The 23652-nt window shown below is 44.5% G+C and overlaps 2 protein-coding genes across 11 annotated transcripts in view; one reads left to right on the forward strand and one right to left on the reverse strand.

The window, feature by feature from the left end:
- Rap1gap2 (RAP1 GTPase activating protein 2) overlaps positions 1–4636 on the forward strand; it is a 219898-nt gene extending 215262 nt beyond the window's left edge. For 9 of the 10 annotated variants that reach the window (XM_034506215.2, XM_076936326.1, XM_076936330.1 and 6 more), the window contains one exon: positions 583–4636. The gene's annotated coding sequence lies outside the window, so the exon portion shown is untranslated. The remainder of the gene's footprint in view (positions 1–582) is intronic. The other variant, XM_076936325.1, reaches the window with a different exon arrangement.
- Positions 4637–21733: 17097 nt separating this feature from the next.
- LOC117711658 (olfactory receptor 1D2) overlaps positions 21734–23652 on the reverse strand; it is an 8112-nt gene continuing 6193 nt past the window's right edge. The window contains exon 2 of the mRNA XM_034507463.2: positions 21734–23634. Within this exon, the coding sequence (XP_034363354.2) occupies positions 22685–23634 (950 nt within the window). The 3' untranslated portion in view covers positions 21734–22684. The remainder of the gene's footprint in view (positions 23635–23652) is intronic.

Below are 23652 nucleotides of genomic sequence, written 5' to 3' on the forward strand. Positions count from 1 at the left end.
TAGCCAAAGAATTCACTTCCTTCCCTGGAGGGAGGAATTCCTCAGTTTACCTCTCCCTTTCATGCAGGCGGCATCTCTCCTTGTATTTTTAGCCAAGGCTTCATTCAGGCTGGTACCCATCTTCCCCATATGATGTGAGATGCCCCTACCCAAGAATTGTTATGATGGACAACGCCAGGGTGGTCTCTGTTCCTGGCATGACACACCAGTAAACTCCTGATAGTGAGGTCACCCGAGACCCATTGGCCTGCACCTACTCAGTGAGGTCCCCTGGAGTATGAGTGCTTTGGGACCAAGAGGAAGGGTACAGTTAAGCCCACTTTATGTTAAACCCATGTATGAGAAAACAGAAGAGAAAATGGGAGTGTGATGTTGCCTCCATCACCTGTGAGAGACTATGGATGCTTCTGTTGCACAATGCTTACACACGGCTTCTGGGGCTGAGTCCAGGCCCCTTGTATTTGGCAGCCTCCTTGTCCTGAGTGTAGCCACAGGCAAGTGGGTTCTCCACTCTGACTCCAGCATGTTTTTATCTCTTTTACCCAATGCTTGTTCTCCATTTCCCCTTCCTTATCTTCTCAGGGAAGTGTGGATTCTGGCCTACAGAAGGCTCCTAATTCCAGCAGTTTGGGGGTGCCATCCACTGCTCTGACTGTTTAGGCCTGCTGTTTTACTGGCCCCCTGCCCAGCAGACCAGTTGTCTGTTCCACGTCCTGACTTGGCCATGACCTTGCCGGATCTTTCTCCAGACCTGAAAGCCCCAACCTGTACTTCTGACCTCCTGATGTGACCAGCTATATGAGTCAACTAGCATCTTGTTTTACATGCAGGAAAAGATCTGGGCACGGGGGGGGGGGGGCGGATCTGAGTGCCCAGGGGGCTCAGCAAGAAGCTAGGGAGCTCAACTGCCCTAGAGACAGAGGGGGTTGTGTGGTGGGGAGCAGAGGTAACTGTAGAATGGTGGATGGGTACTGTCTGTCTTGGATTACAGTGCAGTGCCTTCCTGGACAAGGCAGAAGGGCTGCTTTTCCAGGAATATCCCAGCATCCTCCAGGTTGAGTCTCACTGCATTTCTGACACATCTGCTGGCCCAGGCCTAGGGAGCTCTGTCCCTGCTGCCAGCATCGCCTCAGGAGGCTCAGGCTGGTGGAAGCTCCATGTCAGAGCTAGGTGTTCCAGGACTCTCGGCTGCATGCTCCCCTGACTGTAGTCTCAAGGTCTTTCCTTTCTAATTCTACACAAGCTGCTGATCATCTTTGTGGTTGAGGAAGCCCTGGTAGTGGGCGGCCAGCAGTGTGGAGTCCAGGGTGAACACAAGGCTGGTGAAGGAGCCTCTGGGTGAGAAGGCTTATTAGGGTGAGAGAGGGGAGAGTTGTAGTGGAGGGCGACTTGGCAAGTTCTGAAGTCTCGTGTGTGGTGGTTGAATTTAGTGTTGGAAACAATACAGTGTTCTTCCACCTCTGTATTCCTGTCATCTGTAAGGGGACCAGTACTGTCCAGGGACTGCTTCTAGGCTCAGTCCCCCAGTCTTCTTCCTTCCATCGCCAACTGCAGGTTTCTAGGCCATTGTCCCATCTTCAGGGCCCCTGGAAGCCCAGACCCCATGAGCCCGCGCTTTAAGCCACAGGCCATCTGTACGCCTTGCCATGGCCGCCTTCTCTGGGTGAGCCGGCTCATCCTGAGGAGCTCTTTGGCTCCTCAGCCTTCCAGGTTTGCAGGGTTGTTCTGCTGCTGGGTGTGGAGTAGAGCGTCCACCAGGCTAGACATTGGCTCTACACAGCAGGCACTTGAAGATCCACCCCAGTAAGTACACATAGGTCTGAGGCACAGGGCTGCTTGGTTCTGGGCTCCTGTTTCAGTGAGCAGATGACGAGAGTTCCAACCAAGTGCTTTGTCTGCATAGGCCCCTATTCCCAAGCCAAAGTACAGAAGGGTGGGACAGTCTTTGGGGCTGGTGTTGTAACTGTTCCCACTGCCTTTGTCATCCGAGCACAATTTTGATCCCTCACACCCCCCTCTCAACCACCCATGCACTACGTGCAGCCAGGGAAGGGGGAGCTCTCCGCTCTCCCCTCACTCCACTAGGGAAACCTGCTTACGTGAAATACTAGTCTGGAAAGATTTGTTCTAGTCAGAAGGTCAACAGAGTATCTGTTTGTCATTTATTAAAAGCCAGCGTAGCAGCACCCAGGGCTGGAAGGAGGCGGGTGGATTCTGGCAGTGTTCTGCTGGCAGGTTTCTGCTTGAACTTGAAAGGTCAAACTGTGTTTTCTTTGAAACTATTACAGGACTCTGGCTCCCTTCTCTGTTTTGGACAGTTTTATCCTCTTGGTGGTTGTGCTATCTTGCATTATGGTCTGGGACTCTCAGGGGCTTCCAGGTTGTCCCATTCTGTCTGGAAACCTTATAAGCCTTGTCCCCACTGCTTTGGCACTCTGCCTGCAGGTGTTACCTCTGGGCCAGTGGACGGGATGGATGACTGTGTACTGAGGAGCTGAGAGCCCTGGCTGTGGTCTTCACCCCTGGTTTGCTGCTGAGATACTCTGGACGGGATATGAGATGCCCCTGCCCTCTGCTCCTGCCTCTCTATCTAGCAGGTCATCCTTTGGCTTCCAGAGTAGGTACCGCCAGCCCAGCTCGAGTTCTCTGCCTAACAGGAGCAGAATAATGGCAGAGCCCAGCCTCCTCTCAGCCCTCTGGATTGGAAACTGTTCCTTCCACACTCTGATACACTCTTTCCTTTCATGGCTGTACCAAGTCTTAGGGCTCTGAGTCTTGCTGAGGCCCCTTCATGTGACTGGGCTTCTGTAGATGATACTTCTGTTTGGATTTGGGGGAACATTTCCACCGTTATCTCCACAAGGGGTTCTCTTGGTCACAACTCTAGAAATTATGTTTTGCAGGTGTTAGTAGGCATCCAGATGCCCCCAGCTCTGTTGATACAAACCGTGTGAGAAAGCTCCAGATAGAAGGCCTTAGCCGGAGTTTCTGTCTGATTATGAATGTCAAATGGTGATTCTTGGAAAACATTAGGGTTTGTGGCACGGTTTGATATTCAGTCCTTCTGGCTCCTGTTTGCATCTCATCAGACCCTGTCATCCTCCAGAGGAACTGAAGGAACTTGCCTGAGGCCACATAGCCACCTAGTGGCAAAGCTGTCACTAGGCCCACAACAGCCTTGGGTTTTCCTGCACACCAACTCTGCTTATTGTTGGTGCAAGTAAGCAGGTGCATTTCCTGGAGCCTGGGTTTTGAGGAAGCCTGGGAGCTGGGGTCTCTGCACTGGCAGGGAGGTGCTGGGATTGGAGGGGATTGATAGGACCTCAGTCTCTGCTGTTTCTCAGCATGAGAAGTCTTGGTCAGTGAGGACCCAGGGGCTAAGGAAATGAACTGGCAGGGATTGCAATAAAGTACTTCTTTGGGTTTTCAGTGACTGGGGCAAAGTTACCCAGACAAAAATTTGTTAGCTACCCTTGACTTTTTTGTTCTAAATCAGGACAGAAAGTGATAAAATGAACTGATTCTCTGGTCTGTCTTCTTTTCCTCCCTCTCTCCATCCCTCCTGTCCTCTTTTTTTTTTTTTTTTTTTTTTTTTTGTGGTGCTGGGAATGTCCCCATGTTGAGTGAGTACCCTGCCACTGAGTCTAGGCCCAGGCCTCTTCAGTTTTTAAAATGGAGAGGGGTAATAAAAGCCTAGATCAGGTGACTAGGCAGGGCACAGCCAGTGTCATTTTCTTTCCTTTGACCCTTTAAGGTGCCAACTCAAACATTACCTTTTGTTCTTTGTTTCTCAGTCTGCAAAGACAACCGTGTTGTACGTGTGTATGTGGGGGGAGTGGGGGTTGTCTGGGGTTCAGATAGAGCATATGGCTTCTGGGCCAGCAGCAACCAGGTTAGTTAGCCATGCTCTGGACCCCCAGGCTACCTCCCCAGCTTCTAGTTAGTTATCCCTCAATCAAAGGCAAGAACAGGTTAGTACGGTGAACGAGGCTGATCCTGCTGCCCGCCCAGTAGAGGGCTTCTGAGGCATCTTACCTAGCTCTGGTGTCTGTTTCGCCACAAGCTGCTTGCCCACACCAATCCCACATCTCTTTGTAGCTGGACTGTGTGTTTCTTTGGGAGAAAGAAGACAACCTCCAGAGCCAAGGGCGGTCTGTAGTGAGCAGCAGCTGGGGCAGTGGCTTTGGCCTGGGCTTTACCATCCCCAGCAGACAGTGTGCTTGGCTGGAATTAGTTGCCATTGTCTTTGGTTCTGTGACATTTCCACTTGAAAGGGTGAAATTCCCCTTCCCACTCCTTAGTGTCTATGCCAACGTGTGATGTCCCCCGCCTGATCTCCAGCTCCCAGGGTGCCGATGTCGCCATGTGACGAGACACCCATGTGGTAGAACCTAAGAGGTGTAGTTTGGAAGTGACCCCTGTGACGATGACTTTTCTTTGCTTCCTCTCAGTGAGGGGGGTGACTTGTAGATCCTGATGCCTATGTGATGTAAATAGTGTACATCTAATTTATTGCTATGGTGGCACATTGTATTTGTTAATGTATAAAACAAATTCTAAAAGGTTGAAAATGTATATTTTGTTGCTTAAATGTGTCTTTGCAGAAATTGACAATAAATAACATATTTTGTGTCCATTAGAGTTCACATTTCTTGGAGTGGGGCACTACTGGACGTCAGCAGGGCCTTTTACTGGAGGGTGGCTATCAGCTTGAACCTGTTTAAAAATTTTATTAATATTAAAAACAAACAAAACAAAGCAAACCTGGTGCTGGGGAAATCTCTGCAAGCAGGCGGATCTGAGTTTGAATCTCCAGCCCACAAAAAGCCATGCCTGATTGCACATGCCTGTGATATGAGTGGGGGTGGGACGGGGGAGGAGGTGGAAGCAGGCAGATACTGAGAACTTGCTTGTCAGCTGAGGGAAGATGGCAAGCTTCCTGCTCAGTGAGAGATATAAGGTCGAGAGTGAAGAAGGAAGACTAATGATGTCCTTGGCATGTGTGCACAGGAATGCAGACGTGTACTCACATGGGTACACCACATACACAAGCAGCACATGTGTGCATGCACACACACACAGAGTCAAACTAACCACAATAACAACAAAATAAAGGAATTTCTGTTTCTGTTTTTTTTTTTGTTTTTTTTTTTTTTTTTTTTTTTTTTTTTTTTTAGCAACTCAGACTATCTACTCAGGCATGGACTGGTGAGAGCTAGCTCAACCCCTCTTTGGTGAGACCTGAATATACCATACTTTCCAGCATTCTTTACTGTTCACTGTCAGTTGCTTACCCACTCTATTCCGCCTCTGTGGTACTGAGGAGGTGAGCCTCCTGCTGCTCACTGGCTCGTCTTCTTCCTATCATTTTCTCCCCTTTGCCCAAGCTCCTTTTCAGAGTCTCTGTTCAAGGAGTCTCCTGTGACTAAATGCCTTTCTTATCTTCCTCTGACTCACAGTGGGTCCACTTACTCAGGTGCTTTGCTTGACCTGCTGGGTGTAGAGTTGAAGGCAAGAGGCAGGTTTTCCTCTGCCGGGGAATTGCTTTGTGATCTTGAGCAAATTATTCAACATGCCAGGATCTGGATTTTTCTCTATGTGCTATTAGAACCAAAAGGCTCGTGGAAAGCATGAGGATAGAAATGAATTCCTAGCCGGGCAGTGGTGGCGCACACCTTCAATTCCAGCACTTGGGAGGCAGAGCCAGGTGAATTTCTGAGTTCGAGGTCAGCCTGGTCTACAGAGTGAGTTCCTGGATAGTCAGGGCTACACAGAGAAACCCTGTCTCGGAAAAAAAAATAGAATTCCTAATTTGAGAAAATACTTTGAAAAAAAGAATTTTGTTTAGTAGCAGAGACTCAGTAACAATGGTAATCTCAACAGTAGCAGCTGGTGTTTCCATAGGCAGCCAGTTAGGTGTAATGACTCACCAGTCCCTAAAAACACACTGTGGGAAACTGCAACTGTGGAGAAGATGGGCTAAGTGTGTGACACTCAAATACATTATTGGTGACAAATAGAAATAAAGACATATAAGCTTAATAAAGCTGGTAACAATTCATACATGCTAAATGATTAAGAAAGAAATACACACATCACCGACCAACATTGATCAGCTGGAAACGGGCCTGAAGTTTGCCTGTGGAGACAAGCATTGGAGGGGTTGCCACTTAGGAGCTATGAGGAGGTAGAAGAGCTATAGTCTGAAGCTGGGTGAATGGACAGGGTCCGGAGCACACAGGCTACATGGAGGCAGCCGGTAGAGGCTTGAGGTATTCTCTCTCTCTCTCTCTCTCTCTCTCTCTCTCTCTCTCTCTCTCTCTCTCTCTCCCTCTCATATTCTCTCTCATTCTGTCTGTGTGTGTGTGTTTGTGTGCTCTATGCATCTTGATATAGCTGGGTGCAGTCACCTGCATGCACCTAATATTTCTCGTGAACAAAATGCAGGAGCAAAAGTCTAAGCTGTCTTAGACTGACTGACGTTATCCCTGGTTACATCAGCTGCATAGGGCCAACTTACTGTTTTAAAAACAAGTCTTAGGGAAGAATTGATTATGATCTCAGTCTCCAAAACAACTCATGGAGACTGGTGGTGTTTCCATTCCGCTTAAGGGGTCAGAGTCACATCTTGTTTTAGGACCTGGATCGGATGGGTTGACATTAACATGAAGGCAAGTCCTAGATAAGTGGGAGTACTGGCTGAACAGTGGCATTGCAGGTAACATGTGTGTCACTGTTATTGGCTTCCCTGTCCTGCATGGAACCCCGGACCTGCAGTCTCCTGGGCGGGGGGCTGCAGTCAATGCTGTGCAGTGCCTCTTCTTCAACAGTGGTTGTCAGCTTCCTCTTTGGAGTTTGAGATTCTAACTGAAGCACCATATTTCACACAAGCACCTGATGCCTCTCTGCCCCTCAGGGTTTGATTGCTTCCTGGGTTCAACTTTTCTCCCTGGAAACAGGAAGGGGAGATGTTTCTTATGGGCAGAGTCTTTTTGGGAGCTGAATTCTCATGTATGTAGAAAGTGCTGTACAAGACATGTCATTCACCTGGGCCAATAACTAGCCTCTACTTTTGGACCCTGCTGGTACCCTGGAATTCTGCCTGTTATTCTCACAGCAAGTTGGTGAACCTCCAGCTCAGAGGCTTAGTTCTTAGGATTCTTGAAATCTACACATTCCCTCCCTAGGTCAAATAGCTTGGAGCTCTTGGACATCTTAGGGTTCATTATTCTGCCCACTATGTAGAGGAAGGCTCTCTGACCAGTTCTCCTTCCACCTGCTCTCTGGTGGGGTCCAGTAATAGCATCACTGTCCAGTTCTATAACTGCATTTATGGTCATTAACCCTATTTCAAACTTGTTTTAAACTTCACATTCAGTTCAGTTTGTCTCACCAACCCTTTGGTGGAGGTTGGCATCATGGGACAATTGTCTTGCCTTGGGTTGTTATTAAGACTCTGTTAACCTAACTTCCTTCCTGCTCCTCTGAGCCCACTTTCTGATTAGGCTTCATCTAAGTTAAAACTCAATTTAACCACGGGTAAGGACTCCTCACCCTCAGTATCCACCCAGGGCACTTCCTCAGTCTTGATACCCAATTGAGTTCCTCTTGGTAATTTTCCACCGGAGAAAATTGCTCACCTCAACACTTGGCTACAAATTCCCACTGGTCTCTGTCATGTTTGCAGCTGAGGTCAACTTCGTTTCCTTATTGCAACAGTTTTGAATAAAGTCTCCTTTGTTTGACGGGTGCAATTTTTCTTTGCTTAGGGGCTGATCCGCCCTTCCACTAATGTCCTTCTGTAGACACTGACAGGAATGATGGATTTATTAGGGGAAAGGTCTATGAGGCAGAACAGGGAGGGAGCTGGAGCAGGTTGAATAGCTGTCACTGTGATGCCTGAAGGAAAGATTGAGTGGGGCAAGGGCTGGGCAGAAGTGGCCACAATAGCAGTGCACTTCGCCAAGGACTTCTTCAAGGCCACTGGGGAGTCCTCAGTCAAGTTGTCCACTAGAAGAATCCATAGATAAAATGGGACTATAACTGCCACTCCTCATGGAAACGGACACTAGTTGGGAGTAGCCTGTAGGAAGTCTGGCTTTAGTGTAGTTCAGATCTGAGCCACAGGATCTTCTGGGCTGATGGCACAGATCTAGTTTTGATTTGAAGGACTGAGAACCAGGAGAGCTGAGACCAAGAAGACTGACACATCAGTAGGCCAGCTGAGCAGAGAACTTTGTCCTTCCTCTGCTTTGTTCCTTTCAGATCCTCCTGGATTGTAAGATTCCCATTTCCATAGTGAGAGCAACAGTTACTCAGCCTAGTAATTCAAGTGAATGGATTCTGGATGCCCCAGATAGACACATCCAAAATGAATGTTTTCTATGCTCTCTGGGTGTTCCTCAGCCCAGTCTTGTTGCCATGTTACTAGCCATCACACAAGTCTAATACAGCCACACCTTCATTAAGCTGTTCTTGTATTGCCTCGGGGGTGAGGTGGGGTGCTGCTGTTCTTGCTAGTTCTGAAGGTTCACTTCTGCACAGCTGCTGAGATCCTGCTTGTTTCCATTCACTCCAGTGGTCCTCTGAATTTGAAGTGTGGGATGGGTGAATCACTGCTATGGTCCCTTCCAGCATTCCTCTTAGTCATTTAACGGCACACTGTGTGCTCCTGTGGCAGCCACTCCTTATGGGAGCCAGCGTTAAGTCCAGAGAGGAAATCTAAGACACATTAGTCACTTTATGGTAGTGATCTAAGAGACAGGACTTTCTGTCCCTTTTTCTCATGTGGAAGTGATATCCGAAGCATCAGGCTGGGTGAAAACCTTATAGAAGACTGTTCTCAACTTCAGGCCATTGTCTTAGTGAGGTTTGCTATTGCTGCCATGAAACACCATAACCAAAATGCAAGAGGGAGACGAAAGGTTTATTTTGCTTACATTTCCACATCATTGGTCTTTGACAAAGGAAGTCGGGACAGGAACTCAAGCAGGGCAGGAACCTGGAGGCAGGAGCTGAAGCGGAGGCTATAAAGGGTGCTGGTATTGGCTTGATTCCCCTGGCTTGCTCAGCCTGCTTTCTTACAGAACTCAAGATGGTACCACTCACAGTGGGCCCAACCCTCCCCCATTATCACTGATTGAGAAAATGCCTTACAGCTGGATCTCATGGAGGCATTTCCTCAACGGAGGCTCCTTTTCGCTCTGATGGCTCTAGCTTGTGTCAAGTTGACACAGAAAACCAACCAGTATAGTGATCCTCTTCTACACCCAGAACGAAGGCTCTCCCTTGCATAAGTACCACTCAGGGAAACATTCTCTAGAATGCTGATTTAAGGTACTGAGATTTTTTTTTTTTTTTTTTTTACAATTCAATCACTCTGGGGTAAGGCCTGGGGATCTGCATTTTTTGGGGTATGTGTGCCCTGGGACAGGGTATCACTATGAAGTTCTGGTTGTCTTGGAGCTTGCTATGTAGACAAGGTTAGCCTCGAACAACAGAGACCTTCGCTCTTCTGCCTCCAAAGGACTGGGATTAAAGGCATTCACCAGTATGCCCCATAAGATGTGTAATGCTAAATGAGCACATGGAGAATTCTGCTGTAGTCCAACGCTAAGGAAACAGGATTCAGTGTACAGACGCTACTTAAAAATCTGTTTCCCACGGACTGGTCTCAGGCTCAGAAGCTTGTCCCTACCTACAGGTTAGACAGAAGCCTGTTCCAAATCTACAGGGTTGAGCGAAACCCACCTCTCACCTAGGGGGATTCTTTTCACAATTATTGCCCAGGTGAAAAAAAAAATACATATTCTATAAAACAGGATTTTGAGGGGGAAAATCAAAGGAAATTACCAAAGAGAATAGAACCGTGAACGGGTCCTAAAATAGGAAGCCTGAGAGGAGGAATTGGACATGAAGATGGATGATGGCTGCAGGAACGACAGACATCCTGAAATAGGAGATGCTGGGGTCATGAGGAAAACAGATCAGCATCATGAGGAAATAGATGGGTGAGAGCTTGGTGAGGCTGAAAGAACGGGAAATTCTATTAAAATGGAAAGCAGCTGGGCTATCTTTTCCAAACCAAAACAGATGATCAGAGGAAAGGTATGCTTCGGGGGCCCCAAGAACAAAACAGCTGCTGGGGAAAGCAGATGCTCACACCCATGGGGCAAGTGTTTCCTCTGCTAGCAGGATTAGGGGCAAAATAAATGAAAGGGAGAGGCAGCCCCAAGAACAAAGCTGGTGAATTGGCCCCATAATGCGAAATAATAATATGAAACAGCCATTTAAGAGAAGCAAGGATCAAAGCAAGCTGCCCCTCAGTCAGCTCCATGAAAAGACAATGAGGCAGTTGCTGGCCAGGCCTGTCTTGTAAATGGCACGGGCATACACGAGAAGACGGTGGAAAGTTTGTGCAGGGTATCTGATGAGTTTTAATGATCTCCTTGTAAGACACTGCATACACATGTATATGTGTGTATGCGTGTGCGTGTGTGTAGCCAGCAGGAAATCTGGTGGGCTGGCTAGATGGTTCAGAGAGTAATGACACTTGCCTCTATGCCTGATGAACCAGAGTTTGATCTCTGGGTCCCCCACCTGGTGGAAGGGAAGAACTGATTGTTGCAAGGAGTCCTCTGACTACCACACGTGTACACAGCAGGCATGCATGTGTGGGTGCGTGCATGTTCACACAGTAAATTAAAACATGTAAAAAAATTAAAATACTGATCTCTAGGTTTTATAAAAATTCATTACTAATAAGAAATGTGCAGAAAATGCCAGAGAAGTGGACTATAGGGTACAGGTAAATTCAGCTTCACCCTTCAAGCATAATACTGAATACAGTGGGAAAGGATGTTTGTGTGTGTGTGTGTTGTATGTATGTGTGTGTTTATGTGTGTTGTGTGTATATGTGTATATGTTGTGTGTGTTGTGTGTGTGCGCATGTGTTGTGTGTGCACACATATCTGTGTGTATTTGTGTGTTTTTATGTGCATGTGTGTGTGTGCATGTGTATGTGTGTTTATGTGTATATATGTGAGAGTATGTGCATATGTGTGTATGTGTGCATGTGTGAATGTGTATGTATATGTTGTATGTGTGTGTGTGCATGTACATGTGTGTGCATGTGTATATGTGTGAGTGTGTGTATTTGTGTGTTTGTGTATATGTGTGTTATTGTTATTAAGACTTCAATTTGAGGATGATGTTATTAACAGCTAGCATTTAGTAGAATGGTTTTGTGACAAGGGTCAAAACTAGCTCAAACTAATTTAAGTCCTTAAAGGGGCATTTATTAACAAGATGCGGGTGTCTCTCTGCATTCAAAGGACAGAAGTGACATCTCTCTTGTCCACTTCTTGCTTCTGCCTTTCAGTTTTTCTCTGTTCTTTTGTTTTGTTTGAGTTGAGTTGTTGGGTTTATTAAAGTGGGTTTGTCGAAGCTAGAAAGCTTTTTCAGACACAGTATATATGTAATTGTCTATTAGCTTCGATCTAGTCCTGAGTCCAGCTCCAGCAGCCTCAGTGCTAAATCCCCTCTTTACTGTCTAGATGGTGAAAGTGGGCTCAGATCCACTGGCTGTGTTCTTTTTTTTTTTTTTTCTTTTTGTGTTTTGCTAATTCCTTAAATTCAATAAAAATTTCTTTTTTCGTTTCCTTTTTTCAGATATTTTATTTATTTACATTTCAGATGTCATCCCCTTTCCCTGTTTACCCTTCCTAGAAACCCCCTATCCTATCCCCCCTCCTCCTTTTGCTTTTATACCATTTTAATTACATGCATGCATTAAGGTCAGTTCTAGGTTGAGGAGCTAGCAATACAATAGATGCAAATAGTGAAGGAACAAGCAAGACAATAAACAAAGTTCTACCAACATTCCCATGCTGTTTCTAAGGGCTTATCAAGATGACCTAAGTATCCGATCCAACTTCCCTGTCCTAGTCCAAAGTCATTTTTATGTCTGAAGCCTATTTCCTTGTTCTAGCCTAAGATTCCTGCCTGAAGTTACTTCTTTGTTCCAGCCTAAGGTCAGATTCCTGCCTGAAGCCCACTTCCTTGTCCTTGGCATTGGCTGTGTTCAGGTACAAGTGAGGGCCTGCAGAAGGGCCTTTTCTCTATCTGCTTGTGCTGCTTGGAGAAACTTTTAGGGGCTTCTGTGGCAGGTTCCTGTAGCACTCTCTGCATCTTGAGGGCTGGCTCCTACACAGGGCACCTTCTTCAGGACCAGGTTCTGGCCATACATACATCCCTTCCAGTGCAAAGCTCATGAAATGCACAGCGGTGAGCTACCTTCTCTGACCCTCGGCTTGTCCTCTAACCCCTCCTTGTCTTCACATCCTCAGTGGTTTCTAGTAAATTCTGCCAGTGTAGATCCATGGAGACTTACCCTCTAGGAACAAAGCCAGGCAGAGCTGGACCAGTCCTTGTGTGGGACAGCTCTTCTAGGGAAATCTTTCACTTTAGGGGTAGTGGCTATATTGCCACTTCTGACAGTCCTTAAAGTTTATAGTTAAATATATATATTTCGCCCCTCAAGTTGCAATGGGTGTTTTCTCTTGTAATGGGGCCTAGACTGGCAGATCAGCTTTCTTAGTGTCTTGCTGAAGAAGCCTTTTTGGCCAGGGGAGCTGGCTCAGTGGGTAAAATGATTGCTGTTAAAATATGGGTACCTGAGTTAGGATCCTCAGCACCATCACAAATAGCCAAGGGTGGCCCTGCCAGTCTATAACACCAGCACCAGGGGACAGAGGACTGGAACCAGCTTAGCCAAAGTGCCATACCAAGGTTTAGTGAGAGACCCCATCTCAAAAAGGGGGAGACCAATAGAGAAAGACAACCTTCATATATACAGGCTTTGGTGATGCATCTGTGCACATGCATGCTCACGCACATACACCTCCCCTTCCCAGAGATTTTGTTAACTCACAGTCCACAGTTCTTATATTTAAGAGAACAGGTGCAGGCAGTGCTTGGCAGAGTTTGGTTGGCCCAAGAATACTGGGTGATCATTTCTCACTGCATCAATTGTTTCCAGCCAGTGGTTAGGACACAGAGTAGCCACAAATCACCCAACGAATGACAAGGGTGGCTACAGAGTCATTGTGAACACATTTCTAATTGGAGTCGGTGGATTTTTTCTTCTTGATTATAGAGTGTTAGTGAGAACCTGAATTATGTTTATAACTTAAAAATAACTGGATGTTTAGTGAGTAGAAACATCACTAAAGCTGTTGAAATAATACTGAAATTGTAAAGTCTGAGTTTGGGTTTCTATTGTGATGAAACACAATGACCAAAATACAAGTTGGAGAGGAAAGGGTTTATTTGGCTTACACCTCCATATTCTTGTTCATCATCAAAAGAAGTCAGGACAGGAACTCAGGCAGGGCAGGAACCTGGAGGCAGAAGCTGATGCAGAGGCCATGGAGGGGTGTTGCTTACTGGCTTGCTCCTCATGGCTTGCTTAGTCTGCTTTCATATAGAACCCAGGACCATCAGCCCAGGGATGGCACCATCCACAATGGGCTGGGACCTCCTCCAGAAACCATTAATTAAGATAATGTCCTATAGCTGGATCTCATGGAGGCATTTTCTCAATTGAGGTTTCCTCCTTTCAGATGATTCTAGCTTGTGTCAAGTTGATGTAAAACTAGCCAGGACGGCAAGCATGCTACCACTGCCCAACCACAGCCTTCTTGCTGACTGGAGCAACTGTTTTGCTTGTTTTTCAACTTAGTTAATAAAGGCAGGGCTCTACAGAGTAGCTCGGACTGTCCTGAAACTCATTGTGTAGCCTAAACTGGGTTAGAACTCGATGCTGGGAGTGATTGTAGCCTTGCCTCATTATTTTGAACAATAGGATGGTGTTCCACTTTATAGATGCATATGTGGATTTTTAACTATTTTCTTCTCAACCCTTTGTGACTACAAGTAGTGCTGCTGAAGTAATATTTCTCTGTGCATGGGTTTGCATATGTAGGCAAGCACATCTGTGGGATCAATGCCTGGATGTAGTATTATTGTGATAAAATGTATGTGTATTTTGACTGCTTTTTTCCCCCAAACTGTCCTTCCAAGCGGCTATATGAATATATCCCTTCACAAAGTATGACAATACCTTATATATCCCACCTTCAATAAACTTGCCAGTTTTTGCCTGAGAAGTTTTGTCATAGTCTAATTTACATTTTATAAAACTCACGAATGTGTCTGAACATTTTTGTTTTCTAAGTTCAGACATTTCTTTTCCTGTGCATTTCCATTTTCTGTGATTATTAGTTCTTTTCTTTCTCTCCTTCTTTCTTCTTTCTTTCTTTTTGGTGGTTGTGGTGGTGATGGTGTGTGTGTGTGTGTGTGTGTGTGTGTGTGTAATTTGTAAGAAAGGCAGCTGTTAGTTTAGTCTTTATTTTGGGAATACTCCCCCAGCCTGTTGTGGGCTCCTGCCTCTTTCTATTCTCTATGAATATTGGAAGCAACTCTTGTGCATTCAAAACTGTCTGTTGTATCAGTGAAGAATATTCCCAGCTACAGGGATGGAAGAACATTTTATTCAAGCAACATGAGGAGAATAATTTGTTCTTCAATGAGAACTGCATTGTCTTGGGCACACCTCCCTGGGTTCTCTGATTCAGATTCTCTTGGAGTCATTTTGCAGTTCTGCAAATTTCAGATAACTAATAACCAGTAATTATAGTTCACGGACCTGCAAATGAATCTGTAGGGACACCTTTCTCCTATTGTCATAATCTCCCATAGAAAGACAATTTGCACAATGTTTCTAGTAGTAAATGTAGCTATTATTTGGATTATGACACCTTGGTGATAAAAATCTTTAATAGATGTCTTAGGGTTACTATTGCTATGAAAAAACACCATGACCAAAAGCAAGTTGGGGAGGAATGATTTATTTGGCCCACACTAGTACATTGTAGTGGATAATTGAAGGAAGCCAAGATAGGAACTCAAACAAGACAGAAACCCGGAGGCAGGAGCTGGTGCCATGGAGGGGCGCTGATTTTTTTTTTTTTTTTAAGCTTTTACTGTTTTAATTCCTCATCTACAGAGATTTTTGTTTTTCCAATCTAGTGAGTGTTGTTTCATCAAATGACTTTGGTTGTCTAAGAACTGATAGGTTGTCATGTTTAAATATTATTTTCCCAACGTAATCCTAGAATTAATCTTCTTGGATTTCATTTTACATCCTTGTATTAAATGCTTTTGCAAATGAGAAAGCAGAGAGCTGGGAGCCGGCACCAGCTAGACATTGTTGGGAAGAATGACTTAATTTTAGGGAAATTCGGAGACGGGGTTGGGGGGGGAGGTAGGGTGAGATAGGGTGGGGTGCTGGGTGTTTCTCTTTTCAGCGATCAGAAGAAGATCTGCAGCATTTATGCACTTCTGCAACGGTGAATTACAGTCACAGAATTTTGTCTAAGACGCACGCGATTCCCGAAGCTGCCACTGGATGGAGCGCGAAGACTGTGGAACCAGAGGATGCGCGCGCGCGCGCGCGGATCAGCGAGCTCCTGCCTTTTCTTTTTCTTTCTTTCTTTCTTTCTTTCTTTCTTTCTTTCTTTCTTTCTTTCTTTCTTTCTTTCTTTCTTACTTTCTTTCTTTCTTTCTTTCTTTCTTTCTTTCTTTCTTTCTTTCTTTTTTTTTGTCATCCTTCAGTTTTCTTTTTTTTTAAATTAGATATTTTATTTACACTTCAGATGCCATCCCCTTTCCCCATTCTTCCCCTTAGAAAACCCCTATCCCATACCCCCTTTTCCTTTTTGCACTTTTACATTTTTTTAAAAATGTTAATCATAGGCTTTATAAGTTTGGTATTGTTCAATCAGAGGTGTAACCCACTACCAAACCTAGATATAACAACTATCTTTGACTGGTGGAGATGCATGAGCATCTGCCTCCCTGTTTTCCCCCTCTTTCTCTCTTTCATCACCTAGCTTCTCCTCTCCTTCTTCTCCTCCTCTTCTTACTCCTTCTCTTCCTCTCAGTACTTCTCCCACCTTAGCTCCTCCTACATATCACCCTTCCTGTTAAAATGAAACTTTTCTCTCAAAATACAATTAGAGCATAATTATGCCAATTTGTACCCATGAGGTACAAGATAGTCCTAATACCCAGTCCATCCTTTTGTTGACTAACCAGCACCTCTGTCATCTATCCTAACTAAAACATTTAGTTCTGAACCTGGCTTTAGGATGAATGTCAGCTGACGACCATCCACTCAGATCTTTTCTCTCAAGGTAAATAGCTATAAGTTTTCAACCCCGTCAGAAATCCAGAATGACTGAGTTAACTATAATTGTGGGAAGCACAAAGCATAGCTTCTAAAACTTAGCCAATTTATAGAGACCTCTGAACACCTGGACACTTGCTCTACTTCAAAACGTTGGAGCATCTGTTCTTCTGCCTTCTGGCCCAGGATCTTCTGACAGACCTTAGTGCTGCAGAATTATTAAGGGCTGATTACTCTGTCTAGGCAGATATAATCAGTCGACTATTCTGCAAGTGTGTCCTTTTCTGGACAGTAATTTGTCTGTAGAAGGAAAGAGGCAATTCTTGCCTAGTGGCTGTCTCACCACAACTGGAGTAACTCCAAGGATGCTCAATTTCTTCTTAGAATTCAATATATGAAGCTGTCAGGAGCAGACAGGTCTCTAATGAAAATGAACATTAATACAGAAATGTTTGTCATGTCAATTCTAAGGATTTCTGATGTTTTGAAAACCAACTATCCATGTAAGGTAATCTGGACTGTTGCCTGTTAACTCCACTCAGCTATTTCTAAATAAAACATAGAGAACACCCTTATAATAAACTCCAAGCCATGAATTTGCTATAGTCCCTTAACTCACAGGCTGACCATCTCAAATCAGTTAAAAAAGTTAAAGAAGGACTGGGTCTAAGCCTTGTATTCCTAAATGTGTTATACTGGTGCAATGCCTATGAGAGTAACAATATTCATCTCACTTTTATATCAATAAGAAGCTCATGCCAATGAAAACCTTAAAATTTGTAATCAAAGTAAATTGGTACCATTTAAGAATTTATATCTTCATCTTGATACTAATTATACAGATTTCTACTAATAGGTTATGGCTATGCAATTAACCCCTAGCTAATCCTCTCTATTCCCACAAAACCACTACTTTTCCCTAGAAAGACAGTCCAACATTTACCACCTTAGTCCCCAAGCCCAGGGAATAGGGGCGCTGACTCTTTATTAGCTTCTTCAAGCTGATTATGGGCGTTGAGATATTAGAAGAGGAGTGGGGGGAAGAGCAAATTGACAAGCCTCTGATGCTGTGTCTTCACTGCCTCCAGATGGAATTCCCGGACCTCAGAGGTTTGAGCAGGTCTGCCCAGCTTGCTTGTTGAGGCTGATCATTCTGCAATATACAATTCTCAAAACAAATTTTAGTATCAAGATAGTTTTTTTTTTTTTAAAGAGGGCTGACATTTTATTAAGAATGTTGGTTCTAACAGCTTTTCTTTTTTCCCCCTCTTTTATTGGATATAATATTTACATTTCAAATTTTATCCCCTTACCGCATTTCCCCCACCACCCAGGAACCGCTTATCCCATCCCCCCTCCTCCTGCTTCTATGAGGGTGTTTACCCACCTACCCCCCAGCCCCCCTTCCCACCCTCAGATTCCCCCCCCCCCCCGAGTGCTCAGCCTTCAAGGTACCAATGACCTTGTCTCCCACCTATGCCCAACAAGGCCATCCTCCCCTACATATACAGCTGGAGTCATGTGTCTCTCCATATGTGCTCCTAGGCTGGTGGTTTAGAGCCTGGGGGAGCTCCCGCCTTTTCATCCACAGCTTCTGCACTGTTTGCCTCGTTGGTCAGTTCCTCTCAACAGTCCAGATTACCTTACATGGATAGTTGGTTTTCAAAACATCAGAAATCCACAGAATTGACGTGTTAATACATTTCTGTATTAATGTTCATTTTGATTAGAGACCTGTCTGCTCCTGACAGCTTCCTATATTGAATTCTAAGAAGAAATTGAGCATCTTTGGAGTTGCTCCAGTTGTGGTGAGTGAACTCCATCCAGATCTCCCAGCCTGAGACCTAGACCTTATAGATTCTCTTAGGCTCCCGGTATCAGAGACTTAGATCCAATAAAATCATGCTTATTTCCAGATGAAGAGGTGGCCTATAGAGGTTAATAACATTGGCTACTTTTCCCAAGTACCCACGTTGGATTCCCACCACCGTATCCATAACCTCACACCTTCTTTTGGCTTTAACTTAGGTGGTGCACATATGTGTAGTCAAAATACCCATACCCATAGAAAGGAAAAGCAAAGTAAGCACATTAGAAACATCTAACCATAATGCACGTAATCTGTGGACAATCTTCTAGAAGACTTGGTTGCCACTGATAAGTTGACATATTAGTTTTTTGTATAAGCAGAATTTTAATGGCAGTACCCACACATATCCATGGGGAAATGGAGATGACCTTTTAAGACAGTTTTCACTTTAAGAACAGACTTTCTAGCTACGTGTGGTGGTGCACTCAGGAGGCTCCAGCAGGAGGATCGTGACTGTGAAATCAGCTTGGCATACATAGTGAGACTCTGTCCAAAACCAAATTAATTCCCACTCCCCAAGAGAACAGCAGTAGCAATAGTTCAACAGATTGGACTCCCTGTGCCCCCACGGCAAGAATGGTCAATGGACAGCCTCCAGGGTCCATTCCTTAAGGGCTTGCCTTGGTTTCAGAGCCTTCTTTTCCAAAGACCACTCCTTTCCTAGGATACCCCACATCTGGTGACTAAACAAGGTGGGGTTATAATATGTAATTAATAATGTATAATAATGTGTGATCAGAAATGTCTAATTAACCTCATCTAGAACATCCTAACACCTCCTTGTTGGGTTGATGATAAGGTCTGAGTGTTTCCCCTTTAGTTGTATATTGAAATTTAATGGCCAACATTTAGTAGTAAGAGGTGGGCCTCTAAGGGGATCAGGTAACAAGGATTCCTCTTGTGGATGAATGTAAGGCCCAGATAAAAGAATCTTTATGTGGCAGTGAGCTCTTCTGTTCACATCCTTCGCAGTCTGCAGTCGTAGCATTTCCTCCTTCTGGAGGATGCGTAAGGCAGAATCTTAGAAGCGAGGAGACCCAGTTCAGTAATTGACACTGAGTGGCTCTCCAACAGGCAGGAGCATGTCAAGTATGGGAGCTGGCAGGTTTTACCCTCTCTCCTTTCCTCTCTCTTGCTCAACAGATTACATTCCTAAAGCTAGCCCTCAAAGTCTATTCCCTTATTTGGCCACTGACTCATCCCTGAGAGTAAACACCAAGGTTCACCAATCAAAATTCATTATTTGGCTATAGTGGCTAACTTGACCAATTCGGACTTATTAACTCATTCTAGCTCAGATTTCCCCTTTTCTTCTTAAACATCACTCCTGCAGAGACACTTGCTTACTGTCCCATGTAGAGTCAATTCCTTCACCCCCATCCCTTCTAGGTAATAAATCTTGGTGCTGGGAACTTGGTGTCTGGGTGTGTTTTGTATGGACTCTGAAGGACTGGCCCCTACAGGCACCAATGTCTTTGATTTTTTTCAGCTCCCAGAACTGTGAGAAATGGACTTCTATATTTAAAAAATATTTTCATTTAAAAATGTGTATGTGTTTGTGTGTGTCTCTGAATATGCCCCATGTGTGCAAGATGCCCATGGGAGCCAGAAAAGGGCATAGTATCTCTTGGGTTTATGTATGGGTAATGGTTATGGGCAGCTCAGCATGAGTGTTAGGAACCAAACTCTGGTCTTTGGGGAAAATATCAAATACTCTTAGCTACTGACTCACATCTCTCCAGCCTTAAAATTTTGTTTTGTTCTTTCTTTTTAAATAAAGTGCTCAATCTCAGGTGTTTCCTTACAGTAGCACAAAACAGACTGAGTTTGGCAGGGTGATTTCACACAAATGGGGACTGAGCTCTAGAACAATATACATTCTGCTGACCATGGATAGACAGCTCTGGATAGATATAGATCCATTTAGTCTAAAGTGAAATTTAAATCCATATAGTTTGATTGTACAATGTTCCCCAAAGGCTCATGTCTGAATATTTGGCCAGTAAGCTCATGATGTCATTTTGGAAAGTAATGGAAAGTCCCCAAAGAATGGGACTGTGGTCTGGCTAGGCTAGGTCTTGAAGAAGGTATGCTCCTCTGGCCCTAGCCTGGGCTCTCTCTGTTTCCTGATGTGAGTATGGTGTGCTGTAAGCTCTCACTGCTGTGCTGTAAGCTCTCACTGCTGTGCTGTAAGCTCTCACTGCTGTGCTGTAAGCTCTCACTGCTGTGCTGTAAGCTCTCACTGCATGGTTGGAGCTGCCCGAGCTGCCTGCCTCGCCTGCCACAGTGGTCTGAGATTCCTGAAACTGTCAAAATAAATCCTTTCTCCTTGGAGTTTTTTTTTTTTTTTTTTTTTTTTTTCCTGTCAGGTATTCTGTTTTGTCATCAAGACAAGCAAAGCAGCTAACATGAAGGCCAAGGTTCATTTTCTGATGGTCTTCTAATTGCTAAGAGTGGGGTATACTGGGACTCCGATGGTTGCCATCTCTCTCCTTCAAGTAATTTAACAATTGACTTATGCATTTAGATACTCTGATGTTGTGTGCACAGATATTTACAACAATATACCTTTTGGCAAATTCGTCCCTTTATCATTATTTTAGAGGCCCTTTTTGTCTCTTTTTAGTGTTTGATTTTGGGGGGGGGGTGTCTGGCTTATTTGTCTGATTTAAACACAGCTACTTTTCCAGTTTCTAGTTGCTTGGAAAAATATATGCATACATATACGAATATTTCTTTGCCCATTTACATGTTAACTCTCAATCTGTATGTATCCTTTGCAGTAAAGTGAGTTTCTTGTAGTCAGCACATGGTTGAATCCCTCATCCCCATCCTTCCAGTAACTATATGTATTTTGATTGGAGACCTAATGTGTTTATAAGGTAATTCATTATACACAGGAGAATATTTGCTACTATCATTTTGTAATTGTTTTCAGACCATGTTTTCTTTTCTCTTTCTTTCTCCTAAATGAAAGACTGGTTTATTTTTGCTCATGGTGTAAGAAGGAATATAATCCAGCATGAGGCAGCTGAGCAAACTGTGTCTGCAGTTAGGAAGCAGAGAGTGGGGTCTCCTCTTCCCCCCTTTTATTCCTGTGATGCATTTCTCTGTGAAAATGCTTTGGGTCCTTTCTATATTTTATACAACCACTATAGATAGGCTTATCTTCATTGTTATTATGAGGCTTAATAATAGGCTGTTTTACTCGAGTAACAATTATTTTTTTTTGTCAAAGAGATGGAGACTTTCATTCATGATCTTGCTGAGGTCTGCCTTTTATATTTTATTTTATTTTTTTAAATTTTTTTGGGGGGGGGCAGGTCAGGCTCTGGGGCTGGGATGTAGGGCGTGAGTGGGGTCTCGAAGGTGGGCGGGAAGGGGGGCCTTTTATATTTTAAAGTCAGCTATCTAATGTTACTATAAAAATATTTTACTTAAAATATGGTGTCTGCCAATTTGTAACCCTTTACCTTCAAGCTTTGTTGTATATTTAATTCTTTTAGTGTTCTGTCTCTCCCCCTCTCCCTCCCTCTCCATCCCTTTCTCTGTTTCTCTCTGTTTCTCTCCCTCCTTCCCTTCTTCCCTCCCTCCCTCCTTGAACCACACCCTCATACATGCTCAGCAAATGTTCTACTTTGAGTTTCATCTCCAGCTGTAGTATCTTTCTTCCTTTCGTTTATTTTATTTTTAAAAGATTGATTTATTTCAATTTTATGTGTATGAATATTTTGCCTACATGTATATCTGTGCCTGGTTCCCACAAAGGTCAGAAGAAGGCATTGGATTCCCTGAAACTGGGGTTGCAGACAGTTGTGAGTTGTCATGTGGGAATGGAACCTGGGTCCTCTGGAAGAGCAAGCGGCAAGTGCTCCAAATTGTTGAAACATCTCTCTAGCCCTAGAATTTATATCTTAAACAGGTAGATACACATATTTAAACCAGCAAGGTAAACATTGCCTTTTAACTTATGGGGTAGGCTCATTTACATACAATTTTACCTATTTCTCACAATTAGCTGTGAGCTCCACATTCATGCTTACAACCCAATTTGAAGGTTTTAATAGACACTCGGTAGAATATGTTGATGAATAACAGAATGACTTCCACATCAACTGAACCTTGCATTCTACAGTCTTATACCCCTCTGGCTCTGTTGATTCATCTCTAAAGGATTTCTTCTAAGCCACCATAGCCCAGTGACCAATAATCAGTCACCATTGCTTTCTTGTGCATTTGATGTATGTGATATAAAAAAGGAGATGTCTCTATGTCATAACTGGGTATATCTGGAAAAGCCTGAGAGTGTGGTCCTATGTTTAGACACATTGAAAAATTCGACCCTGCAATATTCTAGTGTTGGCATTAATGTGACCTTATTTATTATCAAAGACTGTGAGATCTGAAGGATGCTGGAATATACTTACATGTCTTTCCATCACCACAGAGGTTTTACTTAGAGCCAGAGCTGTGTCCAAACACTCCTGCATAACCTGTAGGGTGATGGCTGTATATATTGAAGGCTATACGCACTCCATTTCATCCCCCTTTCCCCCAAACAACCCTCATGTTAGCTTCTGAAGTGGCTTCCTTAGTAGTCTTCCCAGAGCCCCATGCATGTCCTTGTTCCTCAGGCTGTAGATAAAAGGGTTCATCATGGGTGTCACCACTGCATACATCACAGTGGCTACTGAGTCTTTCATGGAGTAGGTATGCAGGGGTTTCAGATATACCATACAAAGTGTCCCGTAGAAGAGGGTCACTACAGCCAGATGGGACGCACAGGTAGAAAAGGCTTTGTACTTGTTAGAGGCTGAAGGAATTCTGAGGATAGCTCTGACAATCCAGATATAGGACATGATCATGAATCCGAAAGGAACAAGGAAGATAAAGCAGCCTGTGGCGATCAGCATCATGTGATTGATGTGGGTGTCAGAGCATGCAAGCCTCAGCAGGACATACATTTCGCAGAAGATGTAGTGGATTTTCCGAGACCCACAGAAGGTGACTCTGGTCATGAGGAGGGTGTGGATGAGGCCATAGAGGATAGATAGGGCCCAGCACAAGATGAGAAGCAAGACACAGAGCTTAGGGCTCATGGCTGTAGTGTAATGGAGGGGACGACAGATGGCCACATAACGGTCATATGCCATTACAGCCAGGATGAGATTGTCCAAGGCCACCAAAGACACCAGGAAGAAGAGCTGTGTCAGACATCCTGCGTAGGAGATAGCCTTGTTCTGGGATTGAAGGTTCACCAGCATCTTGGGGATAGTGTTAGTGACAAAGAAGAGGTCAGTGAAGGAGAGGTTGGCCAGGAAGAAATACATGGGAGTGTGCAGGTGCGAGTCAGAGCCGATGGCCAGGATGATGAGCACATTCCCTACCACTGTGACCAGGTACATGGACAGGAAGGTCCCAAACAGGATGCGCTGATGTTCAGGAACCTCTGAGAGTCCCAGGAGTAGGAACTCAGAGTCCCCACTCTGGTTGCCTCCATCCATTTCCCAGTTTTCTGCAATGTGAGCACCAA

Source organism: Arvicanthis niloticus, chromosome 6, assembly GCF_011762505.2.
Source record: "Arvicanthis niloticus isolate mArvNil1 chromosome 6, mArvNil1.pat.X, whole genome shotgun sequence".
Taxonomy (NCBI): Eukaryota; Metazoa; Chordata; class Mammalia; order Rodentia; family Muridae; genus Arvicanthis; species Arvicanthis niloticus.